At 39.5% G+C, this 26,437-nt stretch overlaps 1 protein-coding gene across 1 annotated transcript in view; it reads right to left on the bottom strand.

Annotated features, from left to right (window-relative positions):
* LOC110960031 (phosphatidylinositol-binding clathrin assembly protein) overlaps positions 1-17,244 on the bottom strand; it is a 36,878-nt gene extending 19,634 nt beyond the window's left edge. The window contains 5 exon segments of the mRNA XM_051937300.1: positions 582-684; positions 767-842; positions 4,106-4,248; positions 16,693-16,926; positions 17,101-17,244. Of these exon segments, the coding sequence (XP_051793260.1) occupies positions 582-684; positions 767-842; positions 4,106-4,248; positions 16,693-16,822 (452 nt within the window). The 5' untranslated portion in view covers positions 16,823-16,926; positions 17,101-17,244.
* Positions 17,245-26,437: the final 9,193 nt, after the last annotated feature.

Below are 26,437 nucleotides of genomic sequence, written 5' to 3'. Positions count from 1 at the left end.
CTAGAGGAAACACTGAATCCTTTTGTATCCGGCCCGCGGGCCGCAGTTTGGGGACCCCTGGTCTAAATAATCTGCTGTAGTGGAACATGTTAGCAAATGCTCCATAGTCCAATATTGTGAACGAACATTATTAAAAAGTGGTCAGATAAAAGAAGGTGTTGGGGAAAAACAGATGATCAATTTCTACAGCATATGTCAAAACAAAGTCGAGGGTGTGATTAAATTAATGAGTTGTTGGTAACATTTAGAGAGAAGCCAACTGACTAACAACAAACTGAATCTAGTGTGGAGGTAGTCGTTCATACATGGATTTGGTGTAACCCGCGATAAAAAAATAACCCTTTTATTGCTGAAGTGTTTATCCATCTTGTAACTAAACTGTAAGAATGCATTTTGCAGGAAATAAACTACTGCAGGGATATTCCTGAATACCATTCAGTCCTGTATGTGCCCTTCCAAAGGATGTCAAACAAGACCAAGTTTCTGGAACAGGTAATTCAAGCTTTATGACCTAGGTATATAATCAACATGAACATTCTAGTCAATTAGAGTGAAAGCTAAGAAGTGAAAGCAATCCTTACCCTCGTTTCACTTTAGTGAAGTCAAAAGCAACTTGTCTGTAGGACACAGCCTTCTCGTTCAGGTAGCGGCTATACCTTCTGATGAATGTTGACATATCATAGCCTGTGTTACAAAGGAAAGGAGTCAATAAATGCCATGTCACAGATGAATCTGGTTGAGAATTTTGTAAGTAGTGAAAATATACCTTGTAGGCCACTTTTGTCCAAAAAATTGCTGAGGTTGAATAGTGTGTTCCTTGAAGCCAAATACTGTATAAATCTCTGCAAGAAAGACAACACATAAGGAAGTGTATCTGCTTGCACAAGCACTACCACAAGTGATTGCTTTGAAGCAGCTAACTATTGTGTAACAGTGTGACTTGTGGGAATGTAGCATTTAGTGCACTATGTGCCATCTCATAACGGTGCAAACACAATCTGATTGAACTAGTAACACCAAACAGGTGTACTTTTTACGTTTTTATTGAACACGCAGAGTAATCACTAACAGGGCAGGCTGGAAAAAGTTAACTCTTGAATTTAGTAAGTGGTGGAATGTGCTTTAGCAGCAACAACTACCATCACATTTCCTGTAGTTGCTGATGAGACTTACAAAACAGTGAGGAGGAACCTTTGGCCTTTGCAAAATAATAAAATACCAATATTTCTGAAATGTCTCAACTGAACAATCCTGTTCAGTTCAGGCCATATCTTCTCAGTTCAATTCAGGTCAGGACCTTGATGTCTCAAAATTTGAGTTTTCCACTCAAAAAATATGAATCATATCCTGTAGTTGTTTGTGTGCTTTGGGTTACTGTCTTGTTGCGTTACCCAACCTCCCTTAAGCTTCAAGTTCCTGTAAAATCTCTTGATTCAATTTTTAAATAATTTTTCCTCAGTGATTGAGAGGCGTCATGTTCTTAGCAGCAGCCCCCTGGTGTTGTCTCAATTGTGTTTCAATTGTAGTAGAGATGAGGTTTTGGTGTTCCACAGGATTTTTCATCAAAACATATCGGGCATTTTTCCCCCATACAAATGACATTACACAAAACATTGAACTGGAGTGTCTAAGGAACATCCAGGAAGTCGTTTGAACACTTGAGACGAGCCGCAACGTTTGGGGTTCTTTGAATAATTTAAAGCAGTGGTTTCTTTCATGGCTTTTCACCTGAAGACCAATCTTTTTCAAAGTTTCCTTTTAGTGTGCACATGAACAAAGATTTTAGCAAGTCAGAGATTTCTGCAAGTGTTCTGCTGTGACTCTTCATTTTCAGCTCTTTCAGGTATGCACATTGTATTTCAACCCTCGTGTCGTCCTGCAGGTCAAAACTGACCCGTTTGAAAGTTTGAAAATGTGAGGAAAAAATATATTTTCACATTTTCAACATTTTTGGGAAATCTTTGAACATTTTTTTTGGTGGAAAAGAAGAAATGTTAAAAATGTTTGAACATTCACAAAAAAAAATCAACCAAAATCCAGTGAATTTTGGTGGATTTTGTTTTTTGTGAATGTTCTTAAAGAAAATAGAAGTTTTACTGATAAATATGTAAATAGTCACCTTTAACAACTAACATTTCAAAAACAACAACACATACATAATACTATCATTGGAATGACTACTAATACTTGTATCCCAATTTAAAGTACTGAAAAGCAAAAAACGATTTTGACATTACCCATGCCATTTTGAGTAAGAATATCTCAGTAACTACAAATATAACCCTGCTGCTTTTTTGTACAGTGATAGAAGACAGATGGAACTGTCTTGTAGAAAAATTTGGGGTCTCTGGTACCTGTCCCACACTGAGATTTTTGCCACCAAAAATATCCAATTAAAAATCTCTTCCAACTTTGGGAGCTCTTATTTTCCAAACTGAGGTACCTAGAAAGCTCCAGTTTGCCAAGTTATCACACAAGTTTGTGTAGAATGGAACCCAGGGGTGTTAGAACACTTCTGTGCAGTATTTCTAGTACTTTTAAGGTAAAAAAAAACGACTCGCGAGTACGTTTTTCTTAATTTTTAGCAAGCCCCCATGGCCTGCAGAGTGTAGGGAAACACCTGGGGATGTTTGTGGGGCACGAGCTACAAGCAGAGGCCTTGTCTACCAACTCACAGCTCTCTGGTATGTCTAGACCAGGGGTCGGCAACCTTTAACACTCAAAGAGCCATTTCGACCCGTTTCCCACAGAAAAGAAAACACCAGGAGCCGCAAAATCCTTTTGGCATTTAAAATGAAGACAACACTGCATATATCGCTGTTTTACCTCTATGCCCTTGTTAATCAGTCGTGATTAATTAATTACAAAGCCTCTAATTAGAGATTCATTTTTTTTAATTGTGTCCTACCACTAATATTTATCTTACTTGGTTAATGTCATTTTTGCTCCTGGACCTCATATGTTACGTAATGTTAGCTGGAAATCAATATTTTGCGAATGTCTGTTTAACTTGTAAAATCTATTTATCTTAAGCTAATAACTTTTCTCCGGTAAGTCTCTGCCCTATTTTCCAAGACGACACTCCTCTGACTCTCTGACCTGCTGCCTGGATGCTGGACGTGACATCGAGCTGTGTTCTTGCTATTAACGTGTATTTCCCTATCAAAGAGTAGATACTGAGCAAGACAATTATCCGCAGTTTACCTTAGTACTCATGAGTACTTTTGACTCAAAGACAAGACGTGTCTTTCTTGGAGTGCAGCTTTAATATACAGGCTTTCCATTCTTGAGTACAAAACGATATGAAACTACAGGTGTTGCTTTTCCAGGAGTAAAACAAAAAAAGGCATGAAACGTGTGGGAATCAGAAGCTCCGTGTCATCTCTCTGCATCAACTTTGCCTCTCATGTCCCAGGGGAAAACCCCAGCAGCACATCCGGTGGAGTGACAAGTCAAAATAAGAGCGGTAATTTCACAAAAAAATTCTCTATGTTAAAATGCATTGAAACGTGCCAGAAAGGCAGAACAATTTATTTTCCAAGGTTACAGGGAGCCACAACAGAGGGCTGAAAGAGCCGCATGCGGCTCCGGAGCCGCGGGTTGCCGACCCCTGGTCTAGAGGCTGAGAAATAACCACTTAAAGATGCAAAAAATGCTGGTGAGGCTTTTTATGGGCCAAATTCTGAAAATTTCAGACCCCCACAACTCAGAAACTATTTGAGCTACAGGCCTACAATTTTGCATAGAAAGTACTTTTGTGACTATCTAATGGCATGCAAATTAAGGACTAATTTGAAAATGGTGCAGCAACAACCCCAAGGAATATCTGGTCATTTCACCTGGAATGACCCCTACATAATCAGAACAGTTGACTTTAAGCAGCTGTAGGAGAGGATATTGGTAGACATTCACATACTGATAATGATCCAGTGTGTTCAATAAAGACACTGTTCAACTGTTTGTGTTACTAGTTTAGTTAGATGGAATTTGTCTGCAACTGTGACAGAAATCATGGCAATTTTCACAACCCTTTTCTTTTGAATCATTATCAGCATTCCCAACAAATTCAGCAAAGGCAGAGAACTGTCCATTTGTCAGTGCTGACCTCGTTACCGTAGACCATCAGATGATGAGTGGTGGTCAGGGACTTGAAGACGACCACCCAGCTGGTGTTGGTGGTCCGTTCAAACAGTGTGTCGGCCAGCTGAGGGATGTTCACATTCATCTCATTTGTGCACTGAATCAAATCTGAGGGATGAGAAAGAGAGAGAGACAAGCATGAGGAGGGGGGTAGATGAGCCAGTACTGTATGGAGGCAATTAATGCTCATCACCTCAGGGGAAGCACTCCAGTTTGCTGTTGAGTGAAAGCACAGATTTTCCCCATATGGCTTCCCTATTTTCATTCATCTGTTCCTTTTAACAAAAACTTAGTGACTGCAATCGATAAACTATCAGAGGGCAGTGAAATGCTGGTGAGGCAGAGTTCGGGTAAACAGCCACTTACAGGAGGACAAACTGTTCCAGAACGATAATTATTTCAACGCCTGATCAGGTGCTTGCTACAGATTTAACAGATCAAAAAACTTTAATGAAGACAAAGTCCAAATAAATAAAAAGATTAAGAGAAAATGATAAAAGTTAACATGAGAAAGTAACATCACTCGATATTCACACTGTTACTGACAAACTACATTTACTACCTATGACTTTCAGAGATCAAGCATGCCTCTGATTTGTGAACTGGCCGGGCATACAGTCAGGTCCATAAATAATTAGACATTGACACAATTTTCATTCATTCATTCATTTTTCATTCAGCTCTGTACACCAGCATACAGATTTGAAATGAAACAATCAACATGTGCTTTAAGTGCAGACTTTCAGCTTTAATTTGAGGGAAATTACATCCAAATCACGTGAACAGTGGAGGAATTATAAAACATTTTATGTGTCCTACACTAAAAATAAAAACGATGTTAAGCTTCAAATAGGGTTCCAAAATGCATCAATACAAATAGTATGTTCCTTTAAGTTAATTACAGTACAGAAAATAACTACGATGACCTTGACAGAACTCCTTTCCAACTGCCTCCCTCCACAGAGCCACATCACTGTAAGCCACTAAAACACCTTGTTGAAGTTAATAGCTAACAGTAAGGATTGTGCAGGAGGCAGTGGTGAGGAAAACTGCGGTGTGTTTACATGGCTGCTGCACGAATCCACCTCAGTTCCACCACCTCACCTAGCTGAGAGCCACGCAAAAAAATACTTTTTACACACGCAATTGACCACTCATGTGACAACAAAAAGCCTTTCAGATGAAACTGATCACACTGTTCATGCTAACCATCAACTTTTTCACTGGTGTTCTTAAAGTGTCTGCTAAGGCCAGCCCTCAGGTCTTGCAAATAAAACTGACATGTTGTAATTCTCTGAAATATATCTGACTAAAGACACTCACAAATGAAGAACTTCCAGGTAAAACTGAAGTGAAAAATGCAATGGGAACAGTCTCACAGACACACAGACAATGATGTATAAGACCCATCTAAATTTATTTCGAGTTTGTTTTTTCCTGTAAGCATGTGACCTTCAGCTTCAAGTTTTGAGTCTCACATGTTCTGTACACCAGAGTCTGTACAGCCAGTATGTAAGTACTCAACTAAAAGTTTCCATACTGTAGTGTGGAGCCTGCATGAAAGGGCCTTTCCTTTGGAGCTCCTCTCCTATAGGGCTGTTTTTTTTTTAAATATCTTTGGGACAACAAATATTTGATGTCACTTTGCTTCCTGTACTTGCTAGTGCGATTGCTTTTTGAGTGGTTGTATGTGTTGGGTAAGCAGGTTTTACATGCTGCTACTGACAACAAACAGCCTGTATATTTGTAGAAAGCTCAGAGCTTCAGGATTTCATAGAAGAAACAAATATGGTGCTGTGGTGACAAAGGACATTTAAAAGCAGTATTCAAACCTTTATCAATGCTTAATGGAAAAAAATACCCTGAAATACAAAATGATTAGTTAGGCATCATCTATTTAGGCACATCTATTGTCTGAAGTCTGCATTAAGAGCTCGATATAACACTAAAGCTTGGTTTGTACCGCTGAACAAGGAAGACCTCCACTTTGCTTCAGTGACTGTGGTCAGAAACGTGACCGCAGTCTACTGCTTATATTTGTCTCTGTTGCTCGACTTTGGTGACTGGGTTGAAGTAGAAAATGACTTGGACACAAGCGGTCATTGTCACAGGATGACATTAATTCCAAACCCACTGATGTAAATGTGCACTGTCACTGAAACAGAGTTGGAATTGTTAAAACTCTAAGAAAAACACATTCTGTTTGAAGGCAGATTTTCTAAAAAGCATAATTCTTGCAACATTAGCAAAACTTTTGTCCAGTACTTGTAGTCATAGTTACAGTGACGCCAAACATGCCAAAATGTAGTTCACCACTGCTTCTAAATCCATCCATCCATTCTCTATACACCGCTTTATCCTCACTAGGGTCGCGGGGGTGCTGGAGTCTATCTCAGCTGACTCAGGCGAAGACAGGAGACACCCTGGACAGGTCGCAAGTCTGTCGCAGGGCTACATATACAGACAATCACACTGACATTCACACCTACTGACAATTTAGAGTAACCAATTAACCTCAGCATATTTTTGGACTGTGGGAGGAAGCCGGAGTACCCAGAGAAAACCCACGCATGCACAGGGAGAACATGCAAACTCCATGCAGAAAGATCCCAGGCTCAGGCCGGGATTTGAAACAGGGATCTTCTTGCTGCAAGGCGAAAGTGCTAACCACTAGACCACTGTGCAGGCCGGGTTCTAAATCAAACCTGAGTGTTTCTTCCATTACTGTCACAAGACAGGGTGTTAAAAATGACTGATCAAAGGTGTGGAGTTTTCAGCCACTGTCCCAAATCCAGATTATCAAAAGCTTGAAGAAAAAGCAAATGTTGAGTAACTCCAAGGACATGGGGAGGATTGAGCAAGTGCTCATTACAGTCCTGTGCCGCATTTGCGCACATGAAGCAGAAATGCTGTCTTGCAAGTATGTTTCTCTGTTTGCCCATATTGTTCTGTGAGCTTATATCACTTGTCTGGTTTTCATGTGCGTGGATCCAAACAGAAGAATACATGTGGCAGAGCTCAAAACCTAGTTTAAAGATGCAAGGTTTCTCACAATATCTTTTGGTTTGTGCCTGCGGAGGATTTCCAGAAAAGGTAGCATGAAAAGATGGAAGACTAAACCATACTGACAGTCAAACACTGACAGTCAAGTACTGAGAACATGAGAAAGGAAATGCTGAGTAGACTCTTTTGCAAAGAGGAAATGGGACGTAGCCGCAACTGTGAAATGGATTTACAGTAATCACTAAATAAATGAACACAGCCTGAACAAACACATTTTTTTCCAGTTACACTGTAATTCTGCATGCTAGAGTGGAGTAGGAGACTTAATTAATTCAGCTATGGCAACAGATTTTTTATAAAGTGGCATGATGAAGAAAGGCATTGCAGGCGAACATGAATCAAAGACAAAATTAAATGTGTTCGACATTTTTTCCTAACTCCAAGTACAAGATCTCACAAAAGTGAGTACACCCCTGGCATTTTTGCAAATATTGAATTCTATCTTTTCATGGGACAACACGGCAGAAATGACACTTTGAGTAGTAGTAGTCAGTGTACAATTTGTATAGATATGTAAATTTATGTCCCCTCAAAATCACTTGACACACAACCATTGATGTCTAAACCACTGGCAACAAAAGTGAGTACACCCCAAAGTGAAAGCGTCCAAATCGGGCCAAGTTAGCTACTTTCCCTCCATGGTGTCATGCGACTCGTTAGCTTTACAAGGTCTCAGGTGTGAATGGGGAGCAGGTGTGTTAAATTTGGTGTCATCGCTCTCACGCTGGTCACTAGAAGTTCAACATGGCACCTCATGGCAAAGAACTCTGAGAATCTGAAAATTTTTTGAAGGGAAAGTAAATTTACATTGTAGTACAAGCTGTAGACCGACTACTTTGCACTGTATCAAAGTGTCCTTTCTTCAGTGTTGTCCCATGAAAACATAGAATTAAATATTTGCAGAAATGTGAAGGATGTACTCACTTCTGAGAGGTAGTGTATATGCTATATCATTTTATAGTTACAGCTACAAATCAGGACTATTAGTAATCAGAACATAATGTAAGGGAAAATTAAAACAGCAGCATGTTCAACAAAAATCAAAGAAAAGGTCTTGTGAATTGCATTTTGTTGAGCAAAGTCAATTGTAACTGGAGTCTATCCCAGCTGACTTACAGCGAAGGCAACAGGACACCCTGGACAGGTCACCAGTCTGTCACAGGGCTACATATAGAGACAAACACTCACGTTCACACCTACAGACAATTTAGAATCACCAATTAACCTCAGCATGTTTTTGGACTGTAGGAGGAAGCTGGAGAACCCAGAGAAAACCCACGCATTCACAGGGAGAACATGCAAACTCCATGCAGAAAGATCCCAGACCCAGACTGGGATGCAAACCGGGGATTTTCTAGCAGTGTGGCGACAGCGCTAACCACTAGTCCACTGTGCAGCCAAAAGTGGCCACTGGAATGTGAGATGTGTGTGCATGCTTGTAATTCGCAGTATAATTACCAGGAAATGCATCACAAGTATCTGAGCCAATCTCACATTTGATCAGCTCAGATCTCCTGTGCTCTGGGGAAGGGTAGGTTATGTAATAATTTCCTGTTGGCCGTTTACCCCTTAGCGATCCAAAGCTTTCTGTAGGAACTACAGGAACACTTCCTGCTTCAGGAAATGTCTATCCCCTTACAATCCAGTTACTTTGTACATGATGTTAGCTGGGGCACACATGGAGAAGCTGAAACCATACCCACATCACTGAGAGCTTGCGGGAGCACGGATTAAAGTGTGTGTGACAGACTAGGGGTTGAAGTACTTGCAGGAAATTTTTTCATGGAGTATTATGTGTCTGATGAATCAAAAAGTTGGACACAGATTTGCTGAACTGGTATCTTCAAAGAATCAGGCAATAGATATGTGCCTGTTGGCCAAGTCTTTGTCACTGCATGCTGTGAGCTCTGGTGGACTGCAGGAGCAACTGCATCATGGTAGGCTGGTTGAGATGCGCACAGGATCTCATGTAGCCTTTCTGAGTCACAGTGCTGTCACTTTATCCCACCGGAGTCACACACTTCTGAGTAGCATTACATTCAGCATGGGGGGGAGGTGCAAAGGAACTGATGTAACTCCTACTGCCTTCACTGCTGCTGTGAAGCCAAGACATTGTAGCACTAGTAGAATAAAAATAAAATTAAATGAATGATTGTTTTTGGAAAGTACTTCCTTCTCTATTTCACTACCTAATGACATGATGTTCAGTCAGTCACCATATGCAATCTTTTGTACCAAACTATTGACACAAAAACAGCTCAGTTTAGGTTTCAAACTTTGTCCTCTGTTTAAACAGTTAGTTGACTTAATCATTAAGTATATTACTTAATCATTAACCTCCCTGTGATGTGGCAACAGAAAGAGTGCACATCAAACATGCTAGTGCATCTCAAAAAATAGAACATCACTTATTTAAGGAAATAACATTATTAGTTTTCAATTCACTACACATAGTTAAAATTTCAAGCCTTTCTTTGTTCTAATTAGAATGAGCATGGCTTGTAGCTCAAGAAAATCAGAAATCCAAAATCTGAAATTATTTGAACAAAACCCAGAAAAAACAAAACAACCAGAAGCGTATCAGCAGATCAGCAGACCACATTGTCTCTGCACCCTGTTACAGGAAATAGTTCAGAAGTCTTGCTGCAAGTGTATAACTTGCAACTTCTCACTAGTAACTGCTTTCACACATGCAACCTTTGCCTAAAATCCAGGATAAAAACTGCTCGGCAAGTGTCTCCTTACTGTGATGTTTCTCTGTCAAACGAGAAAAAAGAATCACCAAATGATCAAAATGAGCAAAGGACTTCTGGCAGAGTCTGGTGTACAGGAAGACATCACTGCTTGTGTGTGTGAACTAAATACAGCATTGAAAAGGAAGTGGTGTATTTCACTTGTATCCGAGTATGATGTGCATATTCAGCAGTACACTCAGACAAACATCTGTGACTAAATAAAAGCACAAATACAAACAAATCACCTACTTGTTTGAGGTTTTTTTATATATCTAGTTACCTCATACATACAAATGTACCATTCCAGTAAGTAAAACTGTTTAATTAAAAATCCAGGGTTTAAACTGGGGTATGTGAGGAGGGGCAGCTCTCGTCCAATAAGGCAGAGGCTCCCAGACCACACTACACAGTAAAAATGGTGACTATTTCTTCAGAAGAAAGTCATTCCAGAGAAAACTGCACACTGTTCTGTGGTAGTCTAGAGTAACGCAGACACATTTCTGGAAAAAGATGTTACTGCTGAATTTTGTAAATGTCTTCTTTTTTTTTTTAACTAAAACAAATAATATCATTGTCTGAAATGAATTCTATCTAAAGAGCCAGATACCAGGGAGAAGCCAGATCATTACAATTTTTGTGTAACAATATTTTTCTACTTTCTGTCCCTGTTCCTCATTTGGATGAGACCGTTTAAATGAAACCGAAGGAACTAAACGCTCCCCTACATGAAGCTTTGTAAAGTGTCAAAATAATAACTGTGAGGCATTGCATCAGAGGCTTTATTTACTGTTATTATTTTTATTTCATTCATTGTTTGGGAAACACTGATATTCTTGTTGTGCATAAAGATTTTGTATTCTCGCACTGACCAAAATAAAGTATACTGTACTGTACCATATCAGTATACTGGCTGGCTGTACGATCTGTCTGTTTCTTTAGGTCACTTCATTACCATCTTTTTTCGGGTTATGACAATTGTAACTCATAGGTGTATTAGAATAAATACTATTTTTTTTTTTCATGATTAGACCAACTACACTATCTGTTTCCAATAACTGCATTAGATCATGTTTAATTAATTTCCATTACTACAAATATTATTGCATTTAGGCACCAAAAAGGAAAAACCACAGTGAAATTCCACCTGACGCGAGAAAAAATGACATGGTTCTCTAAAAAAAAGAAAAAAAGAAAAAAAAGAATCTTTGCTGAGAATAAAAATGCATTAAAAGCTCTGAGGGTGCTGGATTCATGTTGAGCATAGCTATTACCGTCTCAGTTATTTCTCTACAGAAACTGTGAAGGTTCTGTGTAGCTGCCCAGTTGTTCGCCATGAAAAAACTAAAACATTTAGGTCGGCCATGATCACAATGCCTTGTCAGAAGATACACATAATGAAGTTGCCACTGTTGTACCACCTGTGTAAATAGTACACAAAGCCCCTCACTCTGGAGATGGCATTAAAAAAGTGACACTGTAAATTTGTTAAGTACGAGACAGTGACCGGAAGCATTTTTCAAGAGTTGTATTGAAGTTTGTAGTACAATGTAACTGAAAGAGACAGAATGAGACAGAGCAAAGCCTGAGCATGACACAATGTGGATGTCAGGACGTGGAGCTCGGCTCTGGGGCATTCTAGCCTGATTTAACCCCTGATGATATCCACTCACCTGACCTGGAGGAGAACAAATAATCAATCCTGTGAATAGAGCAGACCAGCTGCCTAACAAGACAGAAAGAAGAAATTATAGAATTTTTCTATTGATTGTTTATTGACTTTTTAGTTGGAAACAAAATGGCTCAGACGAAGGCAGCGCAAAGACATAGAAGTCAATAAAAGAAAATTGTCTGTCAAAGTGCACAGCATGTGACATCAATACCAATCAACACAGGGGTATGTAGAGCTTCTAAATGATGCAGCACAGATCAGCAGACATCATGTTTACAAACCCTGTGAGAATTTTACATTGATTCACGATGTCTATGCTCGTGTCAAAGGTCCACAGTCACTGCTGACTTCATATATTCATTACCTCACAAGAAACCTTTGAGCTGTTCAGCAGCAGAGGGTAATGAACTTTACATAACAGCAATTATCTTGTACAAAAAGACAAAAAAAAAATCACTGCCTACTGCTTAAGAGCAACTCTCAGTGGAGGAAATACCATACATGACAGAACGAAGAGGGAGCTACAAAGGGCACATATCTAGTAGTCCGTAGTTTCCTACATGCTGCTGGGGTCAACATTGTGGTAAATACACTGGTGCAAATTTTGCCAGAAGTCATTTAAAATTTTAAATGAACATGCAAGTATAGAAGCTGAACCTAGACTGAGGTTGGTTTGCTCATCCATTACTTTTCCCTGTTTGTTAACTGCAGAGTCTCTCTAAAGTTACGCGACTGAGTTTATCTAACATGCCAGTGTTGCAGAATGTGAACCACAGTTCAGAAAACTTTAGAGACAGTACAGATGTCCATATTTCACCTCAATCCAGCAAGTCATGTTAACAATATCTGGCTGGTCAGACAGTCCCAACACAAGTGCCCCCTTCAACTCTCTTTAAATACCTCAAACCTAAGCGCGATTCCTGGTAGTCGGAGGGTTTCCAGATCACTTCCACAACAAGAGGCTTCAGTTTAACAAATCAACACAGTACATACATGATCAGGTTATATGGAATCAAGAAGGTCACTGGGACTGTGTACTGAATATTAGGAAGTGACCGATTATTGAGGCCAATGTCTGGCATTTTCCTGATTACTGGTATCGTTATTTTTATTGACCGATTATCGCTTTGGCTCTGATGCAGCTGGCTCTCTCTCTGTAGTCACTCAGTGGTCTGAAGCCAAGTCCCAGCCAAAGTGCTATCTGATTGGCTGTTAAACGACATGATTAACAGCCAATCACTGAAAGCCACTCATTACAAAGTGTGACTGATGAGTGCATTCGCAGAGTGGAGCAGCTCTGGTGAATTAGCAGAGCAGTGTGTGGAAGGTGAGATGACAGATGTTGCTGAAGTTGTAATAATAATTTTAAAAAAAGTACTTTCCACAAGCATGCTCAGTTTCCCTGTTACACAGAAAACATCATAATTATTAACAATTTGGTATCAGTGCAGCTGGGACGTATTGCACATATGGTGCTAGGCTAATGTTACAACAGAGAAGTTTTGGCCTGTGGCTAACACTATCTGGAGCACTGCAACATTTTTTTACAGTCACATGATCTTCTACAATCTGCTCCAACTGACTGACATGTTCCAGTAGAAGAGACACAACCTGCAAAACTAAAAAGAAGCACAGCCATACCAACAAATCAGGGCATCAGATGCTTTCATAGTAACAAAGGCTGCGCTAACAGCTAGCAGCTAAGTTAGGAGGCAGCCACAGATTACCCTGAAAGGGTGTCTGGAAAACAATGCTTTAAGATATGGATCTTAGTGAGCAATTAATAAGTTGTAACACAAAGAGATTCACAAGGCAGACAAGAACAGCAGACGCTACTGTAGAAGACAACCCCATCAATCTCATAATCATCGTAATGTAAACAGGATTTTTGTTGTACATATTAAGTTACAGTAATCATTACTAAGTAACCTAGTTATGAATGACAGGCTCCCTGCCACCAAATCCTGCCAATATATAACATTCTTTGTATACCGGTTCCAGCCTTTCTTAATTTTCGATAATGAATAGACATCAGTCCCCCAAAATAACATTCTACAATTCTAGCCAAAAAACATATCTGTCTATCCCTGTTGCATACTCCATCAGCATAAGGCCATGGTTATATGAAAACCCAAATTCTCCAACATCAGACATGGCAGCCCTTGTTCGATGCAGGCGTAGAGTAGGAGGTAAATGAAAACGTATTCCACACCATGCTATCTGGAACATACACTGCCGTTTGTTGATAAGCCAGTTCATTTAACAGAGCACAGCAGAATAATGTAACACATGCAATCCATTAACCAGTTTCTTATAAGTGATAATCAAACAGGACATTTGTTAGTCATCAGCCTGTCATTCAAAGTACAAACACCTGACATGTAAATATGTCAGTGATATGATATCTGCAGGGTGATGATGGCACTCACAGCCAGCAAGCTGACTGATATTTTCTATTCAAAGCAACAATAACCAATTTGCACAGTAAGTGCACTGTACCGTCACAGTCTGAAAACCAAAGTTCTGCCAGGTTCTCATGCTTGGAGTGTCTTTCATTCACAAAACTGTGATAACTAGGCCGAAATCTAAGATAGGCCAACTCATGATGAAAAACAACTCAGCAGAAAGTACTGTTTCTGAAAGACTAACATAGACAGACTAACTATCAGAGTAAACATCAGTCAGTGCAGTTTATGGCTACTCACATGTGGCTCTGCTGTGCTGATTGAGTGTAATCAGCCATAGGTTTGCTGAAGATTGATTTTAGTGTAGCGACTCTGTCCGTTGCCATTTTGGTACAAACTGATTCCTCTTAACTTTCGACTAAATCTAAATTAACATCGAGGTGAAGCATGAGCAGAGACGAGGCGGGTCAAGCAACATATCCATGTAATGCAATGCCTAACATTAAGCCTGAATTAAAGTTAAACAGATGAGTTGTGTCACGTGTCAAATAAAGACCACTGCATTTTATGTGGTCCACGAGAGATGTGTGTTTGTTAATCTCATTAATCAGTGGGATTTATGTTATTATTACAGGCCTCCAGATTGTGACCAAAATAGTCACGTAAGCGACCTATTTTGAGTGTACAAGTTGAAATTTTACATGACTGCATTGTGCGAGTGAATAACGATCATGAGCTGATCCAGTGCTACTTTTGTCGGCACACGTAGCTAGTGTACAAGGCACTGTGGCTGAAAATGGTACTACTTCTTCCACGCTGACGTTGTGTAAAACATTCAGTTTCACTGTTACCATAATCCAATGATGAAACGATGTGCAGCCAAAAGGAGGAGGCTGGAGGAGAGGGTGAAGTCTGACACACCTCCTGATAAAAAGTGTTCAGATACAGGCAGAGAGTGCTCTCCACTGAGTCACTTCAGAGGAAACAGTAAGCCCCTCTGGATGGTTCAAATTTTAAGAGGGATTACAATTTTGACTGTAGACACTTCACTGAAAGGGGCTGCACAGTGGTTTGGTGGTTAGCACTTTCAACTTGCAGCTGGAAGATTCCCAGTTTCCGTCCCGGCCTTCCTGGGATCATTTTGCATATAGTTTCCATGTTTTCCCTGTGCATTCTCCAGGTACTCCGGCTGCCTCCCACAGTCCAAACACATCCATCCATCCATTCTCTATACACCGCTTTATCCTCACTAGGGTCGCGGAGGGTGCTGGAGCCTATCCCAGCTGACTCGGGCGAAGGCAGGGGACACCCTGGCCAGGTCGCCAGTCTGTCGCAGGGCTACATATACAGACACACAATCACATTCACATTCACACCTACGGGTAATTTAGAGTAATCAATTAACCTCAGCATATTTTTGGACTGTGGGAGGAAGCCGGAGTACCTGGAGAAAAGCCACGCATGCACAGGGAGAACATGCAAACTCCATGCAGAAAGATCTCGGAAAGGCCGGGACGCGAATGGATGATCGTCTAGCTGCAAGATGAAAGCACTAACCACCAAGCCACTGTGCAGCCTCATGTTAAGGAATAGCTACATATATATATAGTTTTACAATTACAGCTGGCCCTTTGATGGCAGCCAGAATACATATGTGGCCAGGGATGAAAATGAGTTAGACTCCCCTGAATCAGACAGAATTTCAACCCCTATACAGCTGTTATGAAAAAGGAAATTACCTACTGAGACCACAAATAGGGTTTTTTGTACCAGCCAATAAACACAACTGCTTTTGCTAAAAAAAAAAAAAAAGTAGGTCATTTCAACATTGGGGGTCTATGGGCATTGATGTGCTTTTGGAGACAGCTTCATTAGACCAGTAGAGGAACAGCATTTTTTTTTTTTTTTTTGGCATTTTTAAGTTTCAGTCCTGGAGGTTGCTCCTTGGTTTGTTTTCACTGTGTTTGTGTGTGAAAGAGAGAGCACAAGAGAGAAATAACACAAAAAAATGAAAATCAGTAAGTGGTGGACTGTGTTAATATTATGGTGGACCACTATAAATAAATCAGTGCATGTCATAAACAGCCTGTGACTAGCATTTCACTATCAGATACCCAACAGAGTGCAAGTCCTCTGTCCTGCCACCACTGATTTAGGAACATCTTCTACCTCCATATCCCATGGTGGACTACTATGTTGCTGCACCTGCACGTATCGAGCAAAAAAAAAAAAAGCCCAGGTCCACAAAACAGCACAGTTTCCTGTTCGGGTTAAGCTATTTAGTTCAATGTCCAAATAAATGCTGTGGCTGCCTAGATATTGCGGTTAACCATCTCCAAGAAAAACGCTAAAGCCTCAACATTACACCCGATTAGCATTAAGAAGGATACAAGCTGCTAACACGAAGCTAATGTCATAGCAAACTGCTTATCAGGGATGAAAACGGTCCACAGAGTGAGATAAAATGGACGACTTCTACAGCAGAGACTCTTCAGTAGCAGATTCCCAGAGTATTTACCAAATTAAAGTAACGTTGCTGTTGACGTTACATGTAGTGTAAGAGCAGGCCTCATAGCCGCAGACACAGCATCCAAAATCTGACGTAAACTTAAATACAGAGGAAGCAAAATCATAGGAGCTCCACCACTATCTAACCGACAGAGAGGAAAAAGCTACTTACAGTCCAAATGTTTCTTTTTTGGCCCCATTATTTCATGCGTGGTCGCTTTGCACACCGTTTTGGAAATCGCCGAACCGGTGACACTGTGTTGAGCAGCGGTTATCCTGTCAGTAATGCTCTGTCCAGACATTCTGAAACGGATTAAATAAACTTCACCGTGACAGAAATGTTTCCAAATCCAGCAGAGTGTGGGACTTTTGAAGATGCCGTCGGTCCTCCAAAGGTCGGTGCCACCTGACAGCACAGAGACAAGACAGAGGAAAAATGAGAACACGGCGCGGTACGTTTGGTTTGTAGACTAGCTAGCTGCTTCATAGGACATTTAATCACCCATAAAAGCATTAGTTATAGACACTGAGTGAAGCTGCGACAAGAAACGTTCATGTTTAAACGCGGTATGATACCAACCCAGTGTTTAATTCAACCCTCACGTCCACCGTCTCTTCTCTTCCCTGTAGTCTCTCACATACCGCTGCTGAGCGGAGCGAATAAAAATGGAACATACTTCCGGATGTGTTTTTCAGAATAAAAGCAATATTCAGTGGCGATGAAATATCACCAGAATTTCCCATCTCCGGCGTCATTTCCATACTTTAGGAGCACATTTCAAGTCTTTTTGGGCAGCCACAAATTATCTCAGGCATGTCTTCCTATCAAATGTGACGTCCAGAGCTTCATTAGTGTTTGGGGACAGATGTGTAGTTGGATGTACCGCTCATCATTTTACACTATAATTTAGTTTAGACGTGGTCCTGGAGTTGGAGCCTTTACTTTGGAGCCAGGACATGTCAGCTGGTTTTATGTGTGTGCAGCTTGACGCGGATCTCATTCTGGTTCTCTTTGGTTCCCACGATGAACTCAGTCCAGTTTTGAGCAGCACCTCCCCCTCCTCGGCGTAAATCATCGTTTAAATAGACAGATGGTTTTAAAGGAAAGTGGCACGTCTATTTCCTGACCTCTCTAACTCTAGCTTTTGCACACGAGGCACCAAGTGTTGCACATGACAGATTCCTGCTGACTGTTTGTTTGGGTTCATTCTTTCCTGGCTTACCTTACATGGCTTGTATGTGCCTTTAGCAATTTCTCACTTACTCTGCAGAAATAACTTCAGTGTACTTTATGCTGAGTAAGCGTGATGGTTCAGTCAGTTACAGTAGACATTACAATTTGAAAGAATTATTGAAAGTTAAAAATACTTTACTTTTGTTGTCACATACCTGTTATTATTTAAGGCCAAATGTGTGATTTTGAATTAATATTCCAGTATGGTAATTAGTTTGCATTGTCAGGATTTCCACAACCACTTGGGATTGAATTAATACTTTTAAGAACTTGTTCATCTCATATACAGCAACACTGAGGCGACCTGAATTATATTTTGGATCAGGGAATGAAGCACTTCTCACATTTTGATGAACCCTTGAACAAAATGAAATGAAACTAGTCAGTAGAGTCTGTTATTCATCCCCCACAGGAAGCAGCTACATGAATTGCTCACTGTGTGAGGCTCTCTGTACTGACCACTTTGCAAAAGGATCCTGTGACAGAGGCAGCCTTGATCTGGAAACTGCATTTGGCATGTTTTGCATATCACTTAGAGAACTATTTTGGGTTCTGTGGTTAAAGTGAAGTGAAACACCTGTTCATTTATATCACATACACTAGCTAATTTTTTTAAGTCTCAAAGGTTCAAATGGAGAAAAGATAAAATAGCCTATTTTTCTGCTGTCCTTTATTATTTAAGGGCCTACAGAGGATGTTTCCTACATGACTTAACTGGACTGCTAAAAGCAGGACCAGTGTAAATGCTACTAGAGTACAATGACACTTTCAGTCATTTTTAATATCTCTTTTAATATTAGCTAAACTTTCACGCTCTTTTCATAGTAATACAAATACTAAAGAGGACTCCATTCAAAACGCAGCTGCTCCTCAGCAAAGCAAATTTTCAAATCACAAAAAAGGAGCTGCATATCAAAACAAAGATCATACATTTGAATTTATAATCCATAGATGTGAAAATCCTTTTCAAACAATGACAATTAAACACCCGGTTAAAATATACACTACTGTTCAAAAATGTGGGGTCACTTAGAAATGTCCTTATTTTTGAAAGAAAAGCTGTATTTTTCAATAAAGATAACATTAAATGACGCAGAAATACAGTCTAAACGTAGACATTGTTAACGTGGTAAATGACTATTCTAGCTGGAAACAGATGATTTTTAATGAAATATCTACATAGAGGTACAGAGGAACATTTCCAGCAACCATCACTCCTGTGTTCTAATTTTCTAAATTTGTCCATTTAGATTCTGATGACTACAGTAAGTGTTGCAACATTAGTCTTTTAAAAAGGTTAAAAAATGAATAGCAATACTTTGGTGGCTCCTGTTTAGCCAAGATCTAGCTAGCACACCTCCAACAGCAACAGAACATAACTACATTTGCAACTTTGTGGACATCTAGTGGTCAACATGCAATTATGGCTCTGCACATGCAGTAAAAAAGGCATCTTCAAGCCACCTTGAAACCATCCATCCATGCATTATCTATACACCGATTAAACCCCTGTAGGGTCGTGGGAGGCTGGAGTCTATCCCAGCTGACAGGGTTACATACAGAAACAAACAATAACACTCACATTCACACCTGCGGGGAATTTAGAATCACCACCTGGAGAAAACCCACACATGCACAGGGAGAGCATGCAGACTCCATGTAGAAAACTCCCAGGCCCAGGGACACGAACTGGAGGTCTTCTAGCTGTGAGGTGACTGCTGAGCAACCAAATAATATTGTTCATTGTTTTATATGTGATCGATTTTTTTTTTTTTGAATTTCCTGTCATCTAAGTTCATTTTAATGAACAAACATTCTTTGGTGGATATGCTCATACAGTTGCACATGCTTTTTTATGATGTTAATTGCAGTCCTGAAGTCTGTAATTATCATTTTTCCTCTGTAGAGAACTAAATTTAAGCTGAAGTATAGCTAACCCTGTACTGAAGTGGGGTATACTGGGTTTTGATAGCATAACTACAGTACTAGCACACTATTTATTATGCCTCATATATCTAAGTGCGATTGCAGAAAGAAATGTTTATCATTTGGTGTTTACAAAATTCTTTTAAAAGAACTGACATGTCAGTTGAAAATATCTCCACTGCACCCATTCTTGCACTCTATGATGTAAACCACAGTGAATTCAGGCATAAGCAGCTGTAGGCTGGGTGGCTTGCTGATGGACAGAAACCAGTGGCTCTAGAGCGCTGACTGATACTGAAAATTGTTGTGTACAGACCGAGGTAGAGTGTCTGTCTGGGCCTGGGAGAGATTCTCTACTCACCCATGTGACATTGACAACTTTACAGTTCAAAAGGGGCACAACCTGCTTGCTTCTGCAATTAACAACAAATAGCTTAATACACTTACCAGCCTCTGTTCATACACACTATCAGGACGGCCACTATAAGTAATGAAGAGAGAAGTGTCAGAACAGAGTTCCAGTATGTAGCTCACACAACTTACAGCACTCTCCATAATTATTGGCACCCCTGGTTAAGATGTGTTGAAAGCCTGAACATAAATTCAATTTTTATTGCAGAAGAATACTCCCACACTGAAAATTGTTGAAAAATGTATTATAGGAGAATATTAGGTGCTGTTTTGTTGGCAAAAGAGGGTTATACAAAGTATTAAAATCAGTCGTGCTAATAATTGTGGCACACATGATTTAATGTAAAAGAATTATTTCTTAATGTGTGATATTTTTTCCCAATGAATAAATGCACTTGAATTAAAGGTTGGATTTTCCTCTTCTTTTCATTGTGGTCCTGTATTATTTAGAAGAAAAAAAAGAATTTATTAGAAGCTAAAGAACACATCTTAACCAGGGGTGCCAATAATTATGGAGGGCTCTGTATTTATTCCAAACTGGATCAGAGAGGAACATGAACTATGAGCTGCAGGTATTCATCAGACTGGTGACCCAGGAATGGCTGAAGTGTATGAATAGTATTACAATACACACCAAAGCATCTCATGAAAGGGATAATAGACTGTCTGCCTCAGAGAGACTTCAGATCATCATTCCATACAGCATTAGAGGCGACACACTCTGACACCAGGGCATCACCAAGTGTTGTGAAAGGCCATGCATGAAAATCCAACAATCCAAAAGCATCTCTGGATTGTTGGCTTTTCAGTTCTCTGTTTAGAGATTCTTAATATCTGTACCTGACTATATGAGATGCCACATGTTGTGAATCTGCACTATATAAACTGAATAGAAATGGAATTGAATCTTATGAACTGAAAACTATAATATGGTTGTTAAAAATGCTCTTTAGCAAACATGTAAAATCATCAAAATGCAACCATGGTAAAATATTATAGCTATAATCAAATGTTATGCATAAATGCAAAAATGTTTTCGCTAGGGAGTTTTAGTGACATAAATGAAGTTATAAGATAATACAAGATAGTCCTTTATTTCTCCCCATACCAGGTGAAATTCAAGTCATGAATGAATTCATGAATTCAATTGAAGTAATAACATTTACAATATGTACAGGGATGAGAAATAAAAGTGCATGAATCACAGATTTTCAGAAAACATGTTCAACCAAAAAGCAGTGCCTTAAGAGGATTGCTAACGGAGTCTGTACATGTCCACAAAAGTAGCCATTTTAAATTTAGTGTCGCGTTAAAAAAATTTAAATCCAAAACTAAACATGCTTTGACCTGTGTCTCAAGAATCCGTGAAATACAGAGACAACTGAGGCTGTATATTGACATTACAGTTCCATGACTTTATCTTCACAATGACAAATCCTGTGAATTAGATCATTTCTTTATGACATATAGCATTAGAGCTTTTTCCTTTCCTTGCAATCAATTTATAGCTAGGTATTTAGAAGAAACTGAACTCTGGACTGGGGTATAATTCATCAAGTCACCATTCTATTTCAAAATCTATATTTCCAGTAAGTGTTGAGAATTGTTCCATCTCAGTTGGCTAAATTAAGCTTGCATTGCTTTTGTTTAACATCAGGCCAAGCCTTATTTAGCCCCTGCATTTAATTAGTGATTCAAGAAGTGAGGGAAATGTGTTAATCTCAGATACGTTGAAGATGGTGATAATTAGACATCTGAGCTTATCACTCTTAGCAGACACTGGTAATGACACTGTCATTAAGACGTTTCGTTAGACAATACATTCCAGAAACTGGAAAAAATGAAAACTCCCCCAAACTTTCCCTTCCAGCAAAAATAAATTCCTGAATCTTTAACATTACAACGGAAAACAAAATGAAGAATGTTAAGTTTGTTTGCAATAAACAAAGTAATTAGGTTTTGTTTGCATGCAGCATTTTGCACTGTTCAAATCATCTTATGAACCATCATCATGCAACTTTCAATCCTCTCCACATTCTATTCACGGTTCATAAATCCATTCACTCTACTGTTGAAATACGTTAAAAGCTGTCATATATCAATAAATAAAAAATATCAATGTTATATATTATATGCTATGTCATAGTCAATTTCAGCATTTGAAGCACAAGACGGGCTTTACAATCGCCAAACGACTTTTCCCTGTCCTGTAACAGCTATATATTGGTCAGGCAGAGAATACATCCTCCTCTGAAGAATGTATTTGTCATGTATATAATGGCTATGTCACCAGGGAGACAAGCTTATACAGGGATACTCTCTGAGGGACACTGAGAATGATGCAAAGACTTGGTCACTTGTATGCATGCCAAGTGATGATATTTTAGCCAACAAAAGCCAAAAGACTCGCCCTTTCATTTTGTCAAAGACTCAAAATTATTTGTGTGCCACTCAAAGTGCTGAAGCGAGCACAGTATGACGGCACTCAGACTAGATTGATTTCACTCCTGATAAAGGATCGTCAGATCTTTCTCTGCCAGAGAGATCAACACGAGTTTTAGGATAATTCTTTTGTGGCCTTTTTCAAGTGGTGTATTTTTTTCACCAAAACTAAAGTCAATGATATATTTGACCTACTGACAGTATCATCTTATATACAGAATATTTGTCAAACACAGCAAACTTGTACCTCTCAGCTGATACCGATATTACCTGTACGAAGGCTGCTTAAGGCACAGTGATTCTCACAGCAATGCAAGACAGACAGCTGCAAGGGCATGAAATCACATCAAAGTCATGTTTACTGACATCCCACTCTCATTTTCCTGAGTGTCATAAGATCAGAGGAGAAAGGAGCATTCAGTTCAATATGTTCGTTGTCTATGCTAGCTAAACACATGCAATACAGAAACTACAAACACTTACTACGACTAAGTTAGATGTGGATTTAATTTTAATTCTCCTTGAGGTAGGAAGATGGAGTAGCAGCTATGAAATGCTGCAATATTTAGTAATAAACTAAAAAAAAAAAGGCCTATTTAAAACACAAACAGAAATCACAGTTGCAGAGAAATCAATCCACTTATTTCCTCAGTGTGTAAGTACTACATTATCATAACATGTGTGAAAGTGTTGAGTGGGATAAATGTCTCCAACTGAGAGCAAGAACATTCATTTTAGAGCTTTCAAACAGCTTACTATAACCTAAACCTGGATTAAACAAAGTAACCATGTAAGGGATTTAGCGTTAACAAAAAGTTCTAACACAAACTAATAGCAAAGACTCTTAAAAAGTTACACATTTTGAATTCATCTAAAGTTACCACCATCTACATTACACATGATGATTAGTTAGCTTTATTTATTCAGGAAATCTTATCAGCAAATCACATGCAGAGAAAGAAAATTGAATGCAGTTTGTCTGTTTCAAGTAATACAGTGTTAAATGAATAATAATAATAGTAATATTGACAACAATTATAAGATGATATTGTTGTCATCGTAATGCACAATGCAATGTTGAGTTGAAAAATAAATATAATTTATATGTATAGATTAGACAGCAGATGTCCTAATATTGATCCATTAGGAAAACTATTATCAGTCATTTGTCAATCTGACAATTTGAACTGTATCTGGGAGATCTTAACCAGCTGTAATAAAAATCATCAAACCCACAAAGACTGACTTGTTCCAAAAAATATAATGATCAATAAAATCAAAAGCACAATATTGCTTACATATTACAACATTACAATATTACACCTCTGAGTGGCTCAAAAAGAACAAAATGAAGGTTTTGGAGTGGCTATGTCAAAGTTCGGCCTTCATCCAATTGAGATGCTGTGACAAGACTGCAAAAGTTAGCAGTTAATGAATGAAAAACATCTAATGTGTTTAAACTGTAGCTGTTCTGCAAGAAAGAGGGGGTCAGCATTCCTCCACAGCGATGTAAAAGTCAGATCGCAAGTTATCACAAACATGTAACTGCAGTTGTTGCTGGCAAGAGTGGACCAACCAGTTACTAGGTTTAAGGGGGGGGGGGGGGGGGGGGGCAATTACTTTTTCACAGGGTTTATCCAGGTTTTCAATAAATCATTAAGCAGTCATCAGTTTTAGAAACTGCATTTTGTGTTTTGTTGACTATCTTTGTCTAATATTTATTGAATACAAATATTAATTTCATGATCTGAAACACTTGAGTGTGAGAAATATGCAACAGTAGAAGATTTCTGTAGGGGTGTAAATACTTTTTCACTCTCAGGATTCGGCCATAAGGAGACATGAGTCTGACAGTGTCAGTCTGTTTCTTTGTGCAAAGTGATGAAAGGTTCCAAATGGTGTCTGTAGTCTCTACGAGGTCTTTTGACTAAAATGCTCTTCAACTGATAAGACCACTGGATATCAGGCCTATAGAGTGTCGAAATGTGTTTTGGATAATTGAGGTGCTAGGGCACTCTAGATGGCTATCTTTTGCATTGAAGCAAAGTGCCATCTCAGTTTTTGGCCAAGATTCTCATAATGACAATTTATTTGGATTGGCAAATCCTTACAAATTGGAAGTTACCATTCCCCAACTCTCAGTGCTCATGGATGTCTTGAGCTGCAGAGAGTCACTTCTGTCTAGTGGTGGTTTGCACTGACTTCAACAAGAAAGATCCTGTGGATTAAAAGATGTCGTACGTTGCTTCAACAGCCTTGGACAATGGAAATGCTATAAAAACATATTTTCTGCTTAATCTTTGAAGAGCTGACGGGAACACCAAAGATATTCTTAATCAGGGGAGACAAACAAGGTAAGAGCTGATTACATCTGATTAACTGTGCTCTGCTGAATTAAACAAAGATATAAAATGCAATGGGAAATACTCTACATTGTTTTTAAGATGATATTGCAGAGAAGTTGCCACGGAGACTAACCTTTACTGAAGCTAGTTTGAGCTATCTTGGTAAAAAAATAAATGTGGGTGGATGCTCAAATAATCGTGACACACAAACCAAACAAGTGCTACTGTCTTTTTCCACTGGCCCTCAATCAAGAAGTTTGCTCGAAACTTCACCGGTAGCCTTCTTTTATCTCATATTCCATATTCATAAGATCCCTGGGTGTCTTCTGTCTGCACAGCCATCACTTGTGCTGGATGATCCCCTGAAACTCTATGAACTTTGCTTTCATTTACTTTGGCCTCTTTATGTGGTGGGAGTCCTGTGACCAGGAATCAAAGTTTGGGGATCAGGTGGGAGGCCGGCAGCAGCTCGCAGCCCCACCGAGCAGATTGCCTGCTGCTGTGCTGACTGAGAACTGCTGTACACAAAGCACGAAAAGTGTGGATTCCAGGGGCCAAGGGCCTGTGTGGCAGGTCCTGCACTCCCTGACTGGCCTGTGGAGAAAGGAACGGCTCAGTCAGCAGGCCAGGTCCACAGCAGCGATGAAAAGATAATTTTCTCTCCCCCCCACCCTCATGCGGCGTCAAACCATTTGTGAGCGGTGACAGAGCCAGATTGGGCCGAAAGGATATGAGTGGGAAACTTTAAAACCTGCTCATGTTTCTACAGACGTGAAAGGATTTGTATAACACATTCAAATTTGATGGACTTTCCCATGTTCACCCCGGACAGCCTTTTTTTGTTGACATGTTCAAATAATGAATCTCTTATGTGTAGGATCCCTTTTTCCCCCCTGCGCCCGACTCCTGTTTCTAGTAGTCAGGTAGGGATGCTGTGCGGACCATTCCATCGTCTGTCCCAAGCTTATGGAGAACCGCTGACTCGCTGGCTTCCAGGTACCAGGGTGAGTGGTTCTGCTTTTCATAGTCCGACAGTCTGCCTTTTTATCTCCAGCTGTCAAGAACAACACAATCTGCTACGAAATTGCTGCAACTTAATTAGTTAAATATTAGTTTCCTCAGACCTGAGTCCTGCATCTTTGACTGACAATGATCATGTGATGAAAGGTTTTCACAGGTTAATAAGTAGTGCACACAGATATACATAAGGTTTAGTAATTTATTAAATGTCTGAAATACATTATACAGCATCACTTTGATGTGAAAGCTGCAGGTGCTCAGAACTTATTTAACGTGATATTTCAGTGCTAAATGTGTTTGGCAGGGACATGAAAGACATGCCTTTCAAGTCAGCAAGACAAAAGAAAACATTTGCAAAGATCTTTCCCTTTAACATTAACACATTTGTAAAAGAATGCCTTGGGTTTTTCTCATAGAAAAATAATTAAACATAACATTTCTGTTTTCCCACCTTTAAAGGATGTGTTCTCTGAAGTGATAGGTGAAGTTTACAGGTTGAATTTCTCACACTAACTTCTTGTCCTGTTCCAGGTGCTGAA

Source organism: Acanthochromis polyacanthus, chromosome 17 (assembly GCF_021347895.1).
Source record: "Acanthochromis polyacanthus isolate Apoly-LR-REF ecotype Palm Island chromosome 17, KAUST_Apoly_ChrSc, whole genome shotgun sequence".
Taxonomy (NCBI): domain Eukaryota; kingdom Metazoa; phylum Chordata; class Actinopteri; family Pomacentridae; genus Acanthochromis; species Acanthochromis polyacanthus.
This window is presented reverse-complemented; position numbering and strand designations above follow the sequence as displayed.